This window comes from Emys orbicularis, chromosome 2 (assembly GCF_028017835.1).
Source record: "Emys orbicularis isolate rEmyOrb1 chromosome 2, rEmyOrb1.hap1, whole genome shotgun sequence".
Classification (NCBI taxonomy): Eukaryota; Metazoa; Chordata; order Testudines; family Emydidae; genus Emys; species Emys orbicularis.
Window position 1 is genome coordinate 174,989,373 of NC_088684.1, and position 20,350 is coordinate 175,009,722.

The following is a 20,350-nucleotide window of genomic DNA, read 5'->3' on the forward strand; positions in this document are numbered from 1 at the left end:
GGGGTGAGAGGAGGATCATGTGTTACATTATCCCTCTCAAAGCATTAAGCTTTGAAAAAAGATTCAAGACAATGGGGGAAAACGTTTAATTTAGGTAAAAAGCAACAGAGGGTCCTGTGGCACCTTTAAGACTAACAGAAGTATTGGGAGCATAAGCTTTCGTGGGTAAGAACCTCACTTCTTCAGTATACTTCAATTTAGGTAAGTATACGTAAAATAAAGATGAATTAGCTATACAGTACAACCTCAGAGTTATGCACACTTCGGCAATGGAGATTATTCGTAACTCTGAAACATTTATAAATCTGAACAAAACACTATAGTTGTTCTTTCAAATACAGCTTTGAAACTTTATTATGCAGAAGAAAAATGCTGCTTTTAACCATCTTAATTTAAATGAAACAAGCACAGAAACAGTTTCCTTACCTTGTCCAATCTTTTTTTTATACTTTCCATTTATATTTTTAGTAATTTATGTTTAACACACTACTGTACTGTGTCTGCTTTTTTTTCCCGCTTGGGTCTCTGCTGCTGCCTGACTGCGTACTTCTGGTTCCAAATGAGGTGTGAGGTTGACCGGTCAGTTCGTAACTCTGGTGTTCATAACTCTGAGGTTCTACTTTATGTAATATTTAACAGGATATAGTTTATTTGTGCTGTTTATCTTTGTACCTCACTTTTTTAAAATGTACCCTTATTTAATTTTAAAAAGGGAAAGAGTACCTCATACAGGTTGTGACTCACATCTCCTTTGGCAAAGGATCCCGTTCTTTGCAAACAACTCTTACCTCAGACCTGACAAACTCACTACACCAAACAAATTGAGAAGTCAAAAAAAATTAATTTTGGCTTGAACAACAACAAAAAGTTACTAACCTTTTGTGACTGCTGTTTTTCGATACACGTTGCACATGTGCATTCCGCTCTTGGTTTGCATGTGCCCCGTGCATAGTCACCAGAAATGTTTCCCTCAGCCAACTCTGAGCCCCTCTCAGTTCTTTCTTTCTGGAAACTCTGATGTAGAGGAGTAGGAAGGTGGGTTGTGGAATGGACGTGTGCACCACATCTTGAGAAACAACAGTTATGGAAGTTTAGTGGTTTTTTGTTCTTCAAGTGATTGCACATGTGCCTTCCACTCTTGGCGACTCCCAAGCAGTAAAATAGGTGGAGGGATCAGAGTTCACATACACACTGACTGTAGCACAGTTCGACCAAATTTGGCATCAACTCTAGAATAATAGGTGATGGCGTAATAGGAGGAGAAAGTGTGCACTCATGACCAGGTTGCTGCTTCACAAATGTCCGGTACAGGGATCTGTGCTAGTAATTCCATTGAGGACACTGCAATCTTGTGGAGTAAGCAGTCAGCTTGTCAGGTAGTCTGCCAGGTCATAACAAGCATGGATAAAAGAAGTTATCCAAAATAAAATTCTCTGTGAAGAGACTGGATGACCTTTCATTCTGTCCACTATAGCCAAAAACAGTTGGGTGGACTGCCGAAACGGTTTGGTCCCACCCATGTAGAATGCCTGTGCTTATCTAACAAGTATAGCCATTGCTTGTCCCAATTTGCGTGTGGTTTGGAGTAAAACAAAAAACAAACAGGTAAATACATTGATTGATTGATAAGAAAATCTGAAACTACCTTAGAGAGAAAACTCTGATGAGAGTGTAAGTGAACTTTATCTTTAAAAAAGATTGTGTATAGTGGATCGGACATGAGGGCACACAGTTCAGAGACCTTCTGGCAGAAGTGACAGCAATTAGGAAAACCACTTGCCACAAAAGTGTAGAACGGAGAATGTTGCTAAAGGCTCAAATGGTGATCTCATAAATTTAGTCAAAACCAAGTTCAAGTTCTAAGGGGGAACTGGCTCCCTTATTGAGGGTACGATCTTTCGAGACTTTTAATGAATCTACTTGTCATGTCATTAGAAAAAACAGATCAGTTATCCACACAAGGATGGAAAGCTGATATTGCTGTGTAAGGAGGTTTGGGTGTCTCTCCCCTTCTGACAGGGCAGGAGGCCGCACCCCCTCCCTGCTTCTCAAGCAGGCGCAGCTCACAGCTAGTGAGTCTACCTGGTGATTAGTCCAATTAGCAGTTAGTCCTTCTGCCAAATCCCTCAATCAGGGCAGTGAGCACTTAGCAGTCCTGGCTGACACTCAGCCCAGGCCTTAATTACTCTTTCCGCCCCAGTCCTTCAGTCAGGGCAGTTCACAGTTTATATCTCAGGCTGAGTCCATGCAATACAGCCCAGCACTTCAGGGTGGGGAATTAGCTCCCAACTGGGAGTGACAGCAAATGCGCCTGGCGCCCTAGCTCCAGCGGGCACCAGAACAATTCAGGCCTCCTGGCTTATTAGTGGGGAGGTGGCCCCCCTTCACAGGTGGGGTGCCCGGGGTAGGGGGACACAGGCCTCCCACTCCAATACCCTATTAGTGGCAGGGTATTGAGCCACTAGGTCAGCGGGAATCCACCTGCAACACGCTGGCCAGTTCACAATAACTCCACAGCTGAACCCTATTCGGCGTCCCTGGGCTCCTTCCTACCCTCCCCAGTTTGGGGTACCTGGATTCTGGGGTCGTCCTCAGTCTCCCCGGGGTAAACAGTCAATGGCCGTCCCGGCAGTTCATTGGCGTTGCTGGTCTCCAGCAATTCAGGTAACTCCTCTGGTCGGGCAGCCATCTCCTTCAGCTCTGGGCCCCGGCAACAAGGAAGAGATGTCCTGCTCCTCTGGCAGCCCTCTCCCTACTGAGCTAGGAGGTTGGCCTTTTATAGTCCAGCTTCCTGTCCCACCCCTCTGCTTCCGGCGGGGCGGCTGCAGGTGGCCTGGTTCTGCCCACCAGGGGGCGATCTCAGATCTCTCCCCTTCTGACAGGGCGGGAGGCCGCTTCTCCTCACTTCATGCTGCCAGATGAACCTTGATAGAGGAAACTGCTAAGCCTTGCTGTTTCAGGTGCAGCAGATAGTCGAGTGTATGTTGGATAGACAAATGCATATGCAAGATTAAGGGCTTGTCTTCTCTATGGAGCTAAATCGGCGCTGCTGCAATCGATGCAGTGGCATCGATTTAGCGGTCTAGTGAAGACACACTCAAATCGATGGGAAAGCGCTCTCCCGTCGATTTCTGTACTCCACCTCAACAAGAGACAGAAGCAATGTTGGCAGGAGAGCGTCTCCCATAAACATAGCGTATCGTGCACTCCGCAGTAAGTAGATCTAAGCTACGTCAACTTGAGTTACGCTACTAACGTAACTCAAATTGCCTAACTTAAATCAACCAGCAGCTGTAGACAAGCCCTAAGGTTTGACAAGCCCAGATAAGTAGCAGAAATCCCTCTACCAGGGCCACCTAGTAAGACCTGGCAAACTTTCTCTAAGCAAGTCTGCTCTTTGGGATCTAACATGGAACTTCCCAGGTTGTTAAATGAAGGGACTGCAGGGTCACGTAAAGCAGCCGACCATGGTTCTGAGAGATCAAGGTGCAACAGGAGTGATTGGAGCTGCCACTGAGGTCCTGTAGAGCGGAGAACCAGTGTTGGCAGAGGCATCCCAGGGCTATTAATATAGCCGGGGCGGGTCCTGCTTGATATTCAGTAGCACTCTGTGCAGGAGTCGGGGGGGGGGGGAATCATAATAAAGCTTTTCTGTCCAGGGTAGCAGCATGACAACTGTGAATTGGAGCCCAGACTGTGGCCTTGCAGGGTACAGAACTGGTGACATTTTCTGTTGTACTTGTTTGCAAATTGGTCTATTTGGGGAGTCCCCTGCTGCTGGAAAAAGAATCTGGCTCCATCTGCACGAAGAGACCACTCATGGTGACTGGAAAATGACCTGCTCAGGTGGTCTGTTAGCTCATTATGGATCATTGCAGGGTAAGAGGCCTCGAGATTGATTGAATGGGCTATGCAAAATTCTCACATGTGGACTGCTTCCTGACAAAAGAGCGAAGAGCGAGCTCCTCCTTGCCTGTTGAGGTAAAACATTGCTGTGTTGTTGTCTGTAAGAACAAACAGGTTTCTCCCCTGGCATGAGGCAGGTAAGCCTGACAGGCAAGACAAATCACCCTGGGCTCTCTAACGTTGATATGAAGAGAGAGCTTCCTTAAGGGCCAAAGACCTTGAGTTAGGTGGAACCCCAGGTGAGCTCCCCACCCTAGAGCCAACGAGAGAGACCAGAGTGACTGACAGTTGAGGGTGGACGAAGGGAACATTTGCACACAGAGGATCCAACCACCAATTCAGCTAAATTAGAACCCATGAAGATACTGTGAGCACAGGGTCCAGATGAAGATGGCTTAGCAAGTACACTGAGGCCAGCCACATCTGGAGGGGTGTGAGGTGCAGCCGTGGCATGGTGTATTACATATGTGCACGAGGCCATGTGCCCTAGGAGCCTCATACAGTTTTGGGCTGCATGAATCTTGATGTCTGTCACAAGAGATCAAATAGACTGGAATCTTGACTCTGGGAGGAATGCTCTAGCTTGGGTAGAGTCCAACATAGTCCCTATGAACTCTATCCTCTGTACTAGGCAAAGAATAGACTTGTTTGCATTGATCAGTAGGCTTAAGGCCTTGAAGGTTGACTAAGTGAATTGAATGCTGGATATAACCTGGGCTTTGGGCTGGTGCTTGACAAGCCAGCGGTCCAGGCAAGGACAGACCTGCACTCCTAGTCTCCTGAGGAATGCTGCCACCATGGCCATACATCTTGTGAACACCCAAAGAGCTGCAGACAAGCCGAACGGAAGCACTGTGAACTGGTAATGCGAGTGCTTCACTACAAACCAGAGGAACATCTGTGCCCTTGGTAAGCCAAAACATGGAAGTAGGCATATCTTAAATTGAGGGCAGCATACTAGTCTCAAGGATCCAGACAGGTAATAATGGATGCCAGGATGATCATGATATAGCTGTTGAACTGATACAGGTCTAAAATAGGTCTGAGACCTCCCTTGGCTATCGGGATTAGGAAATAACAGAAATAGAAAACCTTCCATATTAAATTCTGCAGAACCTCCTCCATGGCTCTCACCTGAGGGAGAGACTGAACCTCCTGGACCAGAAGTTCTTTGTGAAGGGGGTTCCTGAAGAGGGATGGGGAGGGACAGAAATAAACTGGAAGGTGTATCCCACTCCCACTTCTACAGTGCTCAACACTCAACAGTCCGTGGCGATATGGGATCAATCTCTGAGGAAATGGGAAAGGTGGTCTGCAAAGAAAGGAAAAACAGGGTCTGGCATCCTGGGAACTTGTATGCCATCTTTGAGCTTCCCATCAAAACACCTGCTTAGAACCTCCTGGATGTCTAGGTGGGCAAACATTGATACAGAGGTAGATAGAGGAGGCAGTCTACACCTATAACCTCTACTCTTCTTTCTCTGCAGGTCCTGTCGGATAGATGGAGCAGAATACCGGAGAAGCTGCTGAGGCCTGAAGCACTTCCTGGAAGGGACTGGGGTGTACAACTCAAGGGACTTTAGAGCTACCTTGGAGTCTTTTAACCCATGGAACTTAGCATCAGTCTGCTCTCAGAAGAGTGAGGATCCCTCAGAGGGGAGATACTGCACTGTCTGTTGGCCTCCTACAGGAACCCAGAAGATGGCACTCAGGAACTCCTTCGCATGGCCACTAGTGAAGCCATGGATCTGGCAGCCAAGTCAGCTGCATCCAAAGCATCTGGCAACAAGGCCCTCACTATCAATTTTCCCTCATCCACTAGCAAGGAGAACATCTGCCTTACATCTTCTGGCAGCATGTCATTACATTTTAGCATGGAGTTCCATACATTAAAGTCATACCCACCCAAACGTGCATGCTGGTTTGCAATCCTGAACTGCAACCCCCCCAGTAGAGTAAACGTTCCTACCAAACAGATCTAACTTTTTTTTAGTATTTTGATTTTGGGGTTAAACCCTGATGCCCCTGTCTTTGCCTCTCATTGGCAGCTACCAGGGACCTGGGGGGTTGGGAATAAAGGAACTCCTTACCTTGGGCAGGTACATAATACTTGCACTTGGCCCTTATAGTAGTGGTGGAAGGGATACAGGTGTCTGCTGCAGTGCCTTAATTGGGTCCATAATGGCCCCCATTGAGAGGCAGGGCCACTTTGGAAGGACCTGCAGTGGCTAAAATATCAACCAGATTGTGTGAGGATTTTTTTTACTTCCTCCATCTGCATGTCCAGACTTAATAATTCTTGGTGTGCCTTATAGTCATCTGGGGTAGGCGACATGCTTCCCTCCCCCCCACCTCCCCACCCCTCCGTGACAGCCTCATCAGGGAAGGATGAAGAGGAAGCCAGTTCTGTCTGTGGATGCTCTTCCATCATTTCTTGATCCAAAGGATCCTGTTGAGCCAGTTCTTGATGTCTGGTACCAGGCCCGGTACTGGAGGCAGGAACAGGTGCTGCCCAGTGGGTAGGTGCCACATGTCTTTTGGAGGCCACTAAACAGGAGTTCATGAAATACGATCTGGAAACAAGGAGAAAGCACCACAGATTCCAAAAAGGCCACTGGCCAGGGGTGAGCCCCCTAGCGACGCACCCCCAGCCAACCACACGATGGTACTCCTGTGATAGGATCCATGGAAGGGTGAAAACATCTGTAAGAGGGGTAGCAAGAGTGGTTCTGAAGATGGGAAATATAGGACCTGATCTCCGATTTGGAAGATGACTCTCTTTCTGCTGTCTACAGAGGTCCAATTGCAGATCATGCCAGTGACTGCCGCAGAGGTGGAGAGGCCTGCAGAGAGGATAGCATCACAGGTGTTTCCCTTTAATGGTACCATCAAAGGGTGAGCCGTCAGGAGTATGTGAGGCTGGCACAGCACCGAGCACTGCAGTGATCCTGCTGGTTCTCCTGTGTCTGCTGGCACTGATAGTATTGACTCTTGCACTGCTGGCAATACTGGTACTGACAGAGTCAAGGCATTGGCAGCCGCAAATGCCTCCGGCACAGTCGGTACTGGGACAGCGTCGGTATGGTGTGCTGCTGCAGAGGTGGAAGGAGCTCCTTCTGGGTCCAGACTCCATGGCACTTACCCAGATGCCAGAGTCAATGGTTCCATCTTCTGCAGAGGAGTGCTTAGACTTGGACCACACTCTCCTCTTAAACCCTTGCCTAGCAGACTTGGATGCCTGGGACCTTCCCCTTTTGGCTGTCTGCTTCTTATGCCTCTTTTAGGCATTGAGGATGGTGAATGGTGTTGAGACTCGGGCACAGAGCGAGGTGCAATCCTTACCGATGCCAATGCACCCAATGTCAAGTCCACCAACCCGGTTCAGATGGAGGTCTCAAGGCAGCCTCCATGAGTAAAAACTCTAGCCTGGCTTCACGATCTTTCTTCGTGAGAGGCTTACAGCGCCTGAAAATTTGGCAACGCTCTCCAATATGAACCTCCCCTAGGCACTTTAAGCAACTTGAGTGCAAGTCGCTCATGAGCATAGTTTTATTGCAGGAAACACAGGACCTGAAGCCTGGTGAGAGGCATCTTCCAAATCCCTCAGTACCGGGAATCGACCAAAACCTTCAGGTGGAGTAAACACCTATCTAACTATACTAAACTCTAATAACCTTAATTAAACTAAACTATTAACAATAAAATACAAGAGAACACAGTCCACTGGGAGTATTTGCAAAAGCACGAAGGGCAGTTCCAGCAATCGTCACAGGTGGTGAGAAAGAACTGAGGAGGCTTGGGGTCGGCTGGGCCTTTTACACCAGCCTCCAGCAGCAGGCACTAGAGCTGACCCAACAGGTACCACTGAGGGAAATATTTCCGGCAACTGTGCACAGGGCACATGCACACAAAGAGTGGAATGTGCATGTGCAATCACTGGAAGAACTATTTGATTTCAAGTTTTATTTTATTTTTTTTTAAATAAAATTGAAGGAAATTTCAAAACAAAGTCATTTCAAATAAAAAAATCAAAATGTTTCTTTCAAAAATGGCAAAACAAAATTTATTCTTTGCTAAACAAAAACAAAACCAGGTAGTTAGACCCTATTTATATGTTTGGGGGGGGGGGGGGGGAAATTGCAAAACCCTGGTGTTGATAGAAACATTTTTTTTAATTAAAAATTCTCTTGCACAATACTGTAATACTTGGAGTGCAAATGCAGATACTACAAGTGCAAGAGAAATAGAAAGTGACAGTGAACACTGACTAGACTTAAACGAAACTGACTAGTCCAGTTTTATTGGTCACATGAAATAAAAGGCAAAAAAGTAGTACACTGATAATACAAATATTGAAAAGTAAGCTAGATTCTGAAAAAGTATTTCAATTTAAATAATCTGTTTAACACAGTAAAGGAATTTTTTTCTTAAAATAAAAAAAAGTTTTTTAACCAAATTCCATTTCATAGAAGTCATTTGTTCCAAAGCTTTCATCCTTTGCCACTGCACATATCTGACACCTTACTTTGCACAACATATAGTGTTCTTTGGGTTAATCATAGACTATCAGGGTTGGAAGGGACCTCAGGAGGTCATCTAGTCCAACACCCTGCTCAAAGCAGGACCAATCCCCAGACAGATTTTTACCCCAGTTCCCAAAATGGCCCACTCAAGGATTGAACTCACAACCCTGGGTTTAGCCGGCCAGTGCTCAAACCACTGAGCTATCAGCCTATTTTTATTATTTGTTACTATTAATATTATGGTAACGTCCAGAAGTCACAATCAGGATGGGGATCCTATCGTACTAGACACTATACAAACATATAAAAAGACGTGGAGCCTGTCCTGAACAGCTTACAAGGTGGAAAAAAATCTGCACGAGTTTCATGCGTCCTAAGAGTTTTCCATGACAAACCAATGGGAAGTTTGAAAGATCTTGCAAAATCCCAAGATCTCTTTTCAGTGAAAATAGAGAGTTTTTTGAACTCTTATAAAAAGAGGATCTGACATAAAAAGTTATATTTAAGTCCTTCCCCACTCTTTACTAACTTATCTTTTCATTTATTTTCCTCTACACTATTCTGTACTAATTTTCCAATGATTTGTTCAATAATTTCTTCCAAAAATAGAGTGCGAGTCTGGATGACAAATTATCACTGATGATTAATTTTGTATTGCATTCACAGATCAGAAGATAAATAAAGGTTAACAGAGATTATTGAAAAGATGACCAAGGATCTTACTGAAATGGAAGATTAAAGAGTTAATAAGACAGAGGTTCATAGTAAAAGCAACTAACAGCTGTGATTAAAAAACATTTGGCTGCCAATTTTTCCATGGACATCTGAGCAATACCTGTTTTATTTTTTGTATTTTGCTCAACTGTTAATTCACCAACAGATGTCACTATCCTCAACAGTAACATTACATATCCTATACATTTCTAAGTTATGTACGGTAAATTGAAAATACTTAAGCAGCTTGAGAGCCTCTATATTAAAAATACAGTAAAATATACTTGTGGCTTTAAATTATTGAGGTATAATCTATTTACTATACAAAATATACTATTGTTTGTATAGTAAATAAATGATACTTCAATAAGTTAAAGCCACAAGTACCCCTAATATGTTCCTGACAGATAGTTTTTTGAAGCTTGTCAACTTACAGTACATCTACTATACATACCATGCCTGGTATCTAAATTTAGTCCACATTATACCATTTCCTGAGAAGAAACAGCTATTCCTTAATTTTATGCTATTAACATGTTGACAATTAACATACATAAAAATTAGGAAGTTGAAAGCTGAAGCTCCCTCAGCAATCTTAACAGTCTCATGACACATATGTAGTACTTTGTATTACTTTTTATTTAAACACTACAATGTTTTTTCGGCATAGCTATATCAGTCAGAGGTGTGGGGGGGAAATCCACACACACTCTAGCCAATATAGCAATATCAACAACCCCCCCAGTGTAAACGCAGCTATGCTGACAGAAGACTGCTTCTGTTGGCATACACTGTGTCTACACTAGGGGATTCTGCCGGCATAGATATATCGGCAAAGCATTTGTAGTGTAGATCAGGCCTAAGCCTAATAGGTATTACTGAATAACTGCAAGTGTAGACAACTCCTAACTGAATCCATGGTAGGGGCTAAATCAGTATAGCTATTTTGGTAAAATAATCACATACCCCTCACCAAAATAGTTATATCAGTACAAAAACTGTATGTAGAGCAGGCCTGAGAAAAGAGAGGAGAAGTATCATTATGAAGAACTACTCCAACAATGATCAAAGTGGGGGGCACATGAAGGACTAAACAGAGCAGTGCAAAACACTAATGAGGTTACAGGGAAGCACGACTGATTTAATTTTCCTGAAGGAGGTGCGGGAGTTTGGGAAACACTGGTGGAAGCTATTGCAGATGTGACTATAGTAGTATAAACAATGACAAAGATACTACATGTTATGTGAGTTAAAACTGCAAGAATTGAATTAGCCTGTTTTTCTACTTTTTTCCCTTTTTGAGAGAGAGAGAGAGAGAGAGAGCTCTCAATGTCAAACACAGGCATATTTCAATTCCTCCACAAAATAATTCCTTAATCAGCGTAACAACACATAACAAACATTTTTCATTTCCAAGTCATTGTCCAGTATGAACACTAACCAATTGAACAGTACACATCCTCTCATTGGTATTTCTATTTTTAAGGTCAGGTCTGCACTAAAAATTAGGTAAACCCAGCTACCTTGCTCAGGCGTGTGAAAAAGCCACACCGTTGACTGATGAAGTTAAGCCAGCCTCACCCTACCCTTCTCTCCTGCACAGACAGTGCTAGGTTGATGGAAGAATTCTTCTCTTGACCTAGCTGCCACCTCTCGGGGAAAGTGGATTAACTATAGCAATGGGAGGATGTTGGGGAGATACCTTACCCGGACCTCCTCTCCTCACATACTTAATTAGGTACTCTCATATCAGAAACTGAAGAGTCAACAAAAGAGGTGCTGGAACAAATCTGCTAATTTAAGAACAAGTCACCAAAACCAAGAATTCTGATGTAATTTACAAGTGATGCTACACAAATAACAAAATTAATAAAAAACCAGGCTGGAAATCCAGTGAGAAGAAGATTAGGTTTTAGTTTTCAAATACCTGCTAGTTTTTGAAGAGTTGGAAATGTTACTATTTATAATTGATATTACAGTAGCACCTACAGACCCCCAATCAGGGCAGCATAAAAACCTGCAGCAAATACTGCCAGAACTCCTTTCTCTTATAATATTTTGGGATTTCAGTTTCCTGTCCTTACAAACACTGAAAACAGGAAATGTTGAAGGACAAAATTAAAAATGTAAACACAAAACCCTTCCAAGGGTCCCAGTTTAGCGTAGCTTAAGGAATAAACATTGTCCAGGTTGTCTCTAATCTTGCGCCAAACTGCTTTATCCATCCTGAGTTCTAACATCCCTTTGCAAAAACTTCCAAAGATTTACCTCTGTCTGGTGTTTTCTTTTCCATGGAGCAAAAAGTCTAGTAGTTTGATCAGAACCAACAGTGATAATAAATTCTCCTTCTGGATCCCACTTTACATCTTGTACACTGTTAAAATGTCCTGAAATCACAACTTCTGGAGTCCATTCTTTCTATTAAAATAACAGAAAACATAAATTATACATATGTGTGAGAGAACATGCATAAAAAGGAGCAATAGATTTCTTTCTGTGTACCATTTTACATACAAAATACATAGAACTGAATACAGAAGTCCTTTACCAGACCTGACTGTCAGGAAGACACTAACAGGATACCTGAAACAGCAAAAGGTTAGTTCAAGGTGAAGTGCCAGAGCATGGGCTGAAGAGGCTCAAGTCCTAGTGGGAGCTGCTCAGTGATTCTTGACTAACCGCAGATGTGAACATTCAGAGGAGGCAGCTGGACCACAGCCCAGACCCAAATGGAAGTTAGCTCATTCCCCAAGCCACTATCATTGCCCTTAGGGCATGTCTACAGCATTGGTCAGCACTGCTGCAATGCAGTGAGCGTTAATTTAGCGGGTCCGGTGAAGACATGCTAAATCGATGGGAGAGCACTCTCCCATCGATTTGTGTACCCCACCTTCCCGAGAAGCATAACGGAAGTGCATCACACAGCACAGTGTAGCCACCGCAGTAAATGGATCTATCTACATTGACTTCAGTTACGTTAGTCACATAACTGAAGCTGCGTAAGTTAGATTGATTTACCGCAGTAGTGTAGACCAGCACTTAGAAACCAAAAGGCTAAGAGTTTGAGGAGCCCAACATGCCTTATTCTCAAGGTCCAGAACTGAGAATCCTGGAGAATGATATCTTTAGACAAAGAATGGTTCTGTCATTTTAAAGTAAGTTAAATGGCACTTGGTGCACATACATTTATCATGATTTTTCTACTCAACAGTAAAAACAATAATATGGTTTTACCCTGTTAGCTGGAGTCTGTCTCCAAAGATGCAGTGCTCCATGGAAAGCATGAGCAAGAATCATTGAACCATCTGGGCTAAACTGACAGTCAAAAAATCCAAGCGTGTTACCACCCACTTCTCCTACACGGACCTGAATGAACAATTGAAAGTGAAATATTTATTGCTCAGTAACTAGTCTTTCATTAGTTGTAATCCTACCCCAAGCTCAGCCACATAGCACAATCTATATTTTGCATGCAAAAAACACGTTAAAAGAGCATTATTACTCCTGGGGGAATTCTGTGCCACTGCGTGTGCAGAATTCACAGATTTCTTTGCTTCCCCACAGAAAAATTACTTTCTGATGAGGAGGCAAAGGGAAGCCGCAAGAGCAGTCACGTGCTCTTCCCCAGTAGCGTGGGCATGTGGTTTCGAGCACCTAGAGCAGCCAGTGGAGAGGTAAATCACTGGGGGGAGAGGGTGTCTGGGGACGCCCCGGCTAGTGCCGGATCAGACCATCCCCTAGCTGCCCAACCCCCATGCATCTGAAGCCCCTCCATACCCAAACCGCCTGCCACCTAGCCTCACCCCCCCACTCAGAACACTCTCACCAAGCCCCGCGCACCCAACCCTTCCTAGGTGGCTCCTACCCTGCGCCGGGCTCAGCTGCTAGTCCCAGATGGGCTGGGAGTGGGGGAAGAGCACCGCTCCCCTACACAGAGCGGCTGGGGTTGGGGCTGGGTCAGACCCACCCCCAGAAACCTTCCCCAGAGCTGCACCCCCCTATTCCTGCCCCCATTACTCCTCAGCTGGGGGGAGGGGTCATTATATGGGGAGCTGCTCCCATCTGCCCAACTCCCGTGCATCCTGATGCCCCCATATCCAGACCCCCTTTACCGAGCCCCTGCACCCAAACCACCCCCCACTGAGCCACCCGCACTTGAACCCCCACCCCGACGAGCCACACCCCCTATGCACCTGGACCACCCCGATGAGCTCCCCACACCCAGACCCCCACCCCACTGAGCCCCAACCAGCTGCACATGGACCCCTACCCCATGCTGCCCCACTCCCCCAGAACCCAGACCCCTCCGCTGAGCCCCCAACACCCAGACCTCCCCTGTCAAGTCCCATTACTGCACACGTAGCGCCCCCCCCCCCCCCGCTGAGCCCTAGCTACCTTCACCTGGACCCCACTGCAGAGTCCCATTGCCCCTGCACCCGGACGCCTTCCAACAAGCCCCTGTGTATCCGGACCCCACACAGCTCTTGCGCTGTGTTGGGGTCAGGTGCAGCCTCTCCACCAAGTCCACATCCCGGGCGGGGGGGGGGGGGGAGCACAGGTGGGGCTGCAGGGTGATCTCCCACCTCTGTGGACTCAGTCACCTGTGCTCCCCACTGCCACATTTATTTATTGACAAATAAAATTTGCAGAATCTTAATATACTGTATGCAGAATTTTGTTTTTTGGCACAGAATTCCCTCAGGAGTACATTATGGTTGCAAAATCAAGGACACAAAAGTTAAGAGGTACCAAAATAAAGGTTGCTCATGACATTTTTATGTGGCCTCCTTGCATACATATATCAGGGCTCCTTCCCCAAATCAGTAAGTCTGTGGTAGAGCCAGGTATAGAACCCGCTCTCCTGCTCAGTCCAGCTCTTTAAACACAAGAGAACTTCTTGCAATCTTCTACCTCATGCACTATCCATCCTTGAATGAGAAATGGGACTTGGAGAACAACTGTGTGATCATGTAATCGAAGACTATTGTATTATATATGTAAGGGGACTGTACTAAGGTTGCACGGTCAAACTTATTTTTGGTATTTTTTAGCTTTTAAATTCTTGTCTTTGCAACTTTAGGCCATTTAATGTAGGTTTGTGTGTGTAATTTCCTAGGTTTAGTCAGAAGAAAAGAAAACAAATTCCATCATATGAAATCCTACATGGATCATCTGTAGGGTTTGAAAAAATGAAAACATATGTTCATTTAAATATTTCACATTTTCTAAGTTTTTTCATGTGTAAGAGTTCAAAAGGACCCATTCTTGGTTTTTTGTGAAAATTTTCAATGTCAAAACTTTTTCATGAAAATTTTTATTTTTGATAAAAGGCTATTTTTTAAATGAAAAATCTTTTTGTCCAAAATTTTCACCAGCTCTTATTAAGACATTTAAATCCACAGCACAGACCTCTTGCTCATGAACTCGAGGAGTAACTGATGGCAATAGAAGCCTGTTATCCTCTTCCAACTAGCCACATACTTTGCCAGTGGTTTATACAACTATCTGCTAGATAGCAATGGACTGTTGGGAGGTAGGATTCCTAGGCTCTGTGTTTGGCTGTAAAAGGGATTGTGGATCAGTGGATATAGACAGCATAGCCAAATACACAGATATGACACGTTCATTCTGAAAAGCAGTGTGGCTGTGGATTAGACTTTGCTCTACCATATTAGAGAAAGGATTCTATTCCCAACTCTGCCTGAAGTGATTTGGTGCAGCCTCCCCATTACCTACATTAAAATGGGGAAGGGCAAGAGTGGAAATAATACTTACCTGGCCTCTTTGGTGTATGAGTGCACAGAATTATTAAACACCAATAACTGAAAGAGCAGAAACTAGAACTCCTCCATTTGGGTTTCCAGCCCTGCACTTTTTCTCCTAGGCCAAAAGAGTTGCTGTAGCTTATAACTAACATATAGAGCTCAACATCTGTGTGTCTAGAGAACATATTCAATGCAAATGGAATGTTCGGAGATTTAGCAGTAAACGTCTAGCAAGCTCTATTGAATACAGTAAAACCTCAGAGTTACGAACACCAGAGTTACAAACTGACCAATCAACCACACACCTCATTTGGAACCACAAGTATGCATTCAGGCAGTAGCAGAGACAAAAAAAGCAAATACAGTACAGTACTGTGTTAAACGTAAACTACTAAAAAAAAACAAAGGGAAAGCAGCACTTTTCTTCTGCATAGTAAAGTTTCAAAGCTGTATTAAGTCAATGGCTAGTTATAAACTTTTGAAAGACCAACCATACCATTTTGTTCAGAGCTACGAACATTTCAGAGTTCCGAACAACCTCCATTCCCGAGGTGTTCATAACTCTGAGTTTCTACTGTATATGCAACTGATGATTTTTAGAGACATTATCTGACCAGATGTGTGTGGATTTTCATGGTGACAGCAAAAGGCATCTCTCTGACCTGATTAGCATCACCAAGCCAATTTCAAATTCCTACTCCCAAGCACAAAGATACTATATAACTTTCAAAGAAATAATAACAACATTTAACATTAAGAACACAACTATTTTCTAAAACCTCATTCTCAAAAATGGTTGAAACTTTTTGCTGATATCTATACCTATATCCAAAAATTGACCTTAAGCAGAGACAAAGCATAGAAAAATTTAGCCCGAACACTTAAAGTCTGGCAAAGTTATAAGTAACGGAAAACAGGGACTTAGAAAGTGTAAAGGAACCCTAAATATAGGTGTTGCAACCATATCTATCTGTATTAAAACACCATTACAAATACTGTAGTGGTATGTACTAATGATAAAGAAACTTATTGTGGCTTGCCACGCATTGCAAATAAGTAAGCAAATACATACAGCAGAAAAATTAAAATTATTACATCACAAAGTATACTTTGTTCCTTTTGAGAAATGTAGTTTTATTTATGTCATAGAGTATATCAGTTGAGTGAAGAAAAGAGAGAGTGTTTTAACAGTTTATGTAAAAACATCAAAGAATTCACTTTGCAATCAAGACCAGTTCTTGCAAATTTCAGCCCCAAAAGTGGAAAATTAGAATGTTCTTCACAACTGAGTAACTGTGTTTAAAATGGCAACCTTAAACAAGGATATCACTAGCACTTCAGCTATAATTCAGTTTTGTCGGGTACTATATCTTTTGTTCAGCTGTTGCTCTTGAACTCGACAAGTGTTTTCTGCATTATCTTTTCTATATTTTGCATACAGTTCTTAGTCCATTGAACATACATATAACTTAGGAAACATTTTCAAAGCAATGTATTCTACCTGAAATTTGCCACAATAAATTTTAAAAAACAAAGCACAAAAAACAAAAATCACAGTGAAACTTAAGGCAAACCCAATATATGTTAGGTTACACAGGTATGCTAAGAAAAACTGACCCTTACCTGTTCTAACCATACCCCAGATTCTTCATCTGGAGCCCACAGAATCATAGTTTTGTCCATTGATGCAGACAGTAGTCTCATTGGTTGTTGTATTATGCCATCTACAGTACAAAAAATAAATTATTCTGCTACTACAAATTAGAATGCTCTTGAACAGAATATGGCAATATTGAAATCTAAATATGCTGAAAATTCAACTGCTGCATTGCAAAATTTGTGCTGTAAACAATGAATAAACACCAGCCTTAACAAGATCAGGTCCTTGATGAATGCAAATCTCTGATAAGGGTATGTTAAAATATTGTTTCAAATATTTGTTTGTGTCAGGGCTATGCTAAAGGAAAGTATAAGAATAAGCAATTTATACTGTTACTTTCACATTAGGATTTTCAAAGTTTTGATTTAGAGGAAACAAAAGCTAGCACACATTGATAACACTAAAGACCCCAAGATTATGAATCACAATTCCAAACTCTTTCTTTGTAAAGATAGTCTATTGTATTGGATATATACCATTAGATTATTATTGCTTGAAAGCGGGGGGGGGGGGGGATTCTATAATGCTATTCATTGTTCTACAAACTAAAGCAGTAACTGTTCTTTCATGTATTTAGAAGAAATAGTTTATTCCTTTATTTTTTTAAATCCCTGATGCTATGGCTGGGGACAGAGAATTGCAGAGGCTCTAAAGAAGAATTTTTTCAATTACCATTGACTAATTAAATATTAATGCATAGCTTTAAATAATTTATATCTGAAAAACAGACAAATTCAAGGGATTTCTCTGAAGAGTTCTACTAATGCATGTAAGGTTGAAATAAAGAAATTTCAGAATGCCAATATTTTATTACCCTACCAATTTTTCTATATTAAGAAAAACAAGGAAGGGCATTTGAGTTAACATTGATCTTCTGGAGAGATTATTAAAAACAAATCTTCATCTTTACAATTTATTTTTAGCTTGTGTTGAACAAACTGAGGTGAAATACCACAAGCTGTATAAATCACAAATCAAACAAAGCCAGTACTACATGTAAAACATTCATATACTATATTCATATTGTCTTTTATCAAGGCAACATCAATAAAAGGCAAAGCATCATATAGTGCACAACAGCAAATAAAGCAGGAACACCATACAGCAGGACCTTACGATACATGCAAAAATGTTCTGATTGCAAAATTACAGAGAATATTCCAATAGCTTCTCTGTGGAAACTCTTGCCCACAAAAAGGTATATAATGTATAGTAGCACCATGTTTATACATTATCTGGTAAGCTATGTACTTTATGTACTTTCTTCCTACCTTTCAAAAAAGAAGGCTGCCAGTGAACTGCAAATACCCAATTTTCATGGCCAGCTAACACGGACTCCAGAATAACTGCATATGTTGTCTCAGTATCTACCATAGAACAGAAGGAATAAGACTGCTTATTCTTCAATAGCATTTTGATAAGAACAAAGATCTTTCACATTTTCACCAATACAGAGACAGCTGCTATAGTGATACAATTCAATGAGAAGCCTTAAAAACAAGCAAAGTGAACTGCAATATGGTACCCTGCACTGCTGGGTGGCTCACACCCAATGTGGGCACTGCAATGCACAGGCCAATCCTATTGCCCTCTCTGGAAATGGTACCAAAATTAAAGGTAATTTGTAGCCTTACTCTACTCTCCATGATGTTGGAAATTAGCAAATTAAGGCTGCCCTGCATAAATTGATTATTCTATAGTTATGAGTATTTCAGTCTAACTCACTGCAATGCACTTAATTATAAAAATATTTCTGACCTCAATCCATAGCTCAAGTCTTACACAAGGCGGTATGTGAGGTATTTATAACAGTTTGTGTAATGTATTATATTTTAATATGATCTTTAAGTACTATATTTAAAGAGAAGCAAAGATTTTAAAATAATATGTTAATAATCAAAAAAATAATAATTTGGACTCTGAGACATGAGATTCTCTGAATTACTATATATTTTTTAGAAATTTCTATAGAAAATTACTTAGCACTCTATGTAAAGGAAATCATAATGAACCTGTCTCCAGCACAGGGGCAGATATCTGGGATTTTTTCAAATGTTGTTATACTTCTCCCCTTATAAACCTCTGTGTAAGAAGACTAATGAATTTTGGCTATAATCTCCATAAACATGATGTTTCCAATGCTCACAAGTCTAACTCCTACAAAATGTTAAGTATGTGCAAACATGTTTATACCATAATTCTCTCTCTCTCTCTCTCTCGTTATATGAAGAGCTCTGTATGAGTTAGTTAGGACTAGTAGGACTAGTTAGGAAATAGGACCGAGTAGACTTGTAGGCTCTAAAATTTTGCATTGTTTTGTTTTTGAGTGCAGTTACCTAACCAAAAAAAAAAAAAAAAAAAATTCTACATTTATAAGTTGTGCTTTCATGATAAAGAGATTGCACTACAGTACTTGTCTGAGGTGAACTGAAAAATAGTGTTTCTTTTATCATTTTCACAATGCAAATATTTGTAATAAAAAAATAATAATATTAAGTGAGCAGCATACACTTTGTATTCTGTGTTGTAATTGAAATCAATATATCTGAAAATGTAGAAACACATCCAAAAATATTTAATAAATTTCAGTTGGTATTCTATTGTTTAACAGTGTGATTAAAACTGTGATCAATCGTGATTAATTTTTTAAAGAGCAATTAATTTTGAGTTAATCGTGAGTTAACTGCGATTGACAGCCCTATTACAAAGTAAAAGATAATCGAATTTTTCAGATCATCTCAGACAAGTACTGTAGTGCAATCTCTTTACCATGAAAGCGCAACTTATAAATGTAGAATTTTTTTTTACATAACTGCACTCAAAAACAAAACAATGTAAAACTTTAGAGCCTACAACTGCACTCAGTCCTACTTCTTGTTCAGCCAATCGCTAAAACAAACAAGTTTGTTTACATTTACGGGAGATAATGCTGCCCTCTTATTTACAATGTCACCTGAAAGTGAGAACAGGTGTTTGCATGGCACTGTAGTAGCTGGCGTTGGAAGGTATTTACATGCCAGATATGCTAAACAGTTGTACGCCCTTTCATGCTTCAACTTGTAGATTGCACTACCTTCTCTATCTTTTTTACAGTGCAAATATTTGTAATAAAAATTAATAATTACGGCTGTCAATTAATCACAGGTAACACATGCGATTAACTCAAAACAGATTAACACTTTTTTTAAAATGAGCGTTAATCGCACACCAGTGGAGCAGTGGAGCAGGGTGGCGGGAGAAGGGGCACCCCGGCCTTCGGGCCGGGGTGCCCCTTCTCCCGCCACCCTGCTCCACTGCTGCTCGTCTCCCCTCCCCCCCACGGAGCCATCCCTGGTCAAGCTGCTTCGGACCAGGAGCCTGTCTCCTGTCTGTTGTGCAGAGCTGGGGAGCTGATGTTGGGGTGTCCGCCTCCCCCCCCTCCCATGTACCCTGTCGCCGCTGAGCTGGGGTTGGACAACAGGGGAAGCCTGTCTGCTGCTGGCTCAGGAGTGAGTGTTGCTGACAGCAGTTGCTGCTGCCTGGAAAAGTGTTCAAGCTCCTGAGTGCTCTGCTTAAAGAGACAGTGCTCCCCACCCACACACTTCCCCCGCAGCACCAAAAATATTTAAATAAATGGTATTCTATTATTATTTAATAGTGCAATTAAAACTGCAATTAATTGTGATTTTTTTTAATGTCGTGATAAATCTCGATTTTTTTAATTGTTTGACAACCCTAAAAAGAAGACATTTCCCACTTTCGTTATACACACTAACAAGAAGGGCTTGAAAACCGAAGCCAGT

At 42.2% G+C, this 20,350-nt stretch overlaps 1 protein-coding gene across 1 annotated transcript in view; it reads right to left on the reverse strand.

The window, feature by feature from the left end:
* Positions 1-20,350, reverse strand: part of ELP2 (elongator acetyltransferase complex subunit 2) — a 114,460-nt gene that overhangs the window by 48,930 nt on the left and 45,180 nt on the right. The window contains exons 6-9 of the mRNA XM_065398578.1: positions 17,840-17,935; positions 16,532-16,632; positions 12,378-12,509; positions 11,412-11,561 (exon numbers count right to left, since the gene is read on the reverse strand). Coding sequence (XP_065254650.1) covers positions 11,412-11,561; positions 12,378-12,509; positions 16,532-16,632; positions 17,840-17,935 — 479 coding nt within the window. The remainder of the gene's footprint in view (positions 1-11,411; positions 11,562-12,377; positions 12,510-16,531; positions 16,633-17,839; positions 17,936-20,350) is intronic.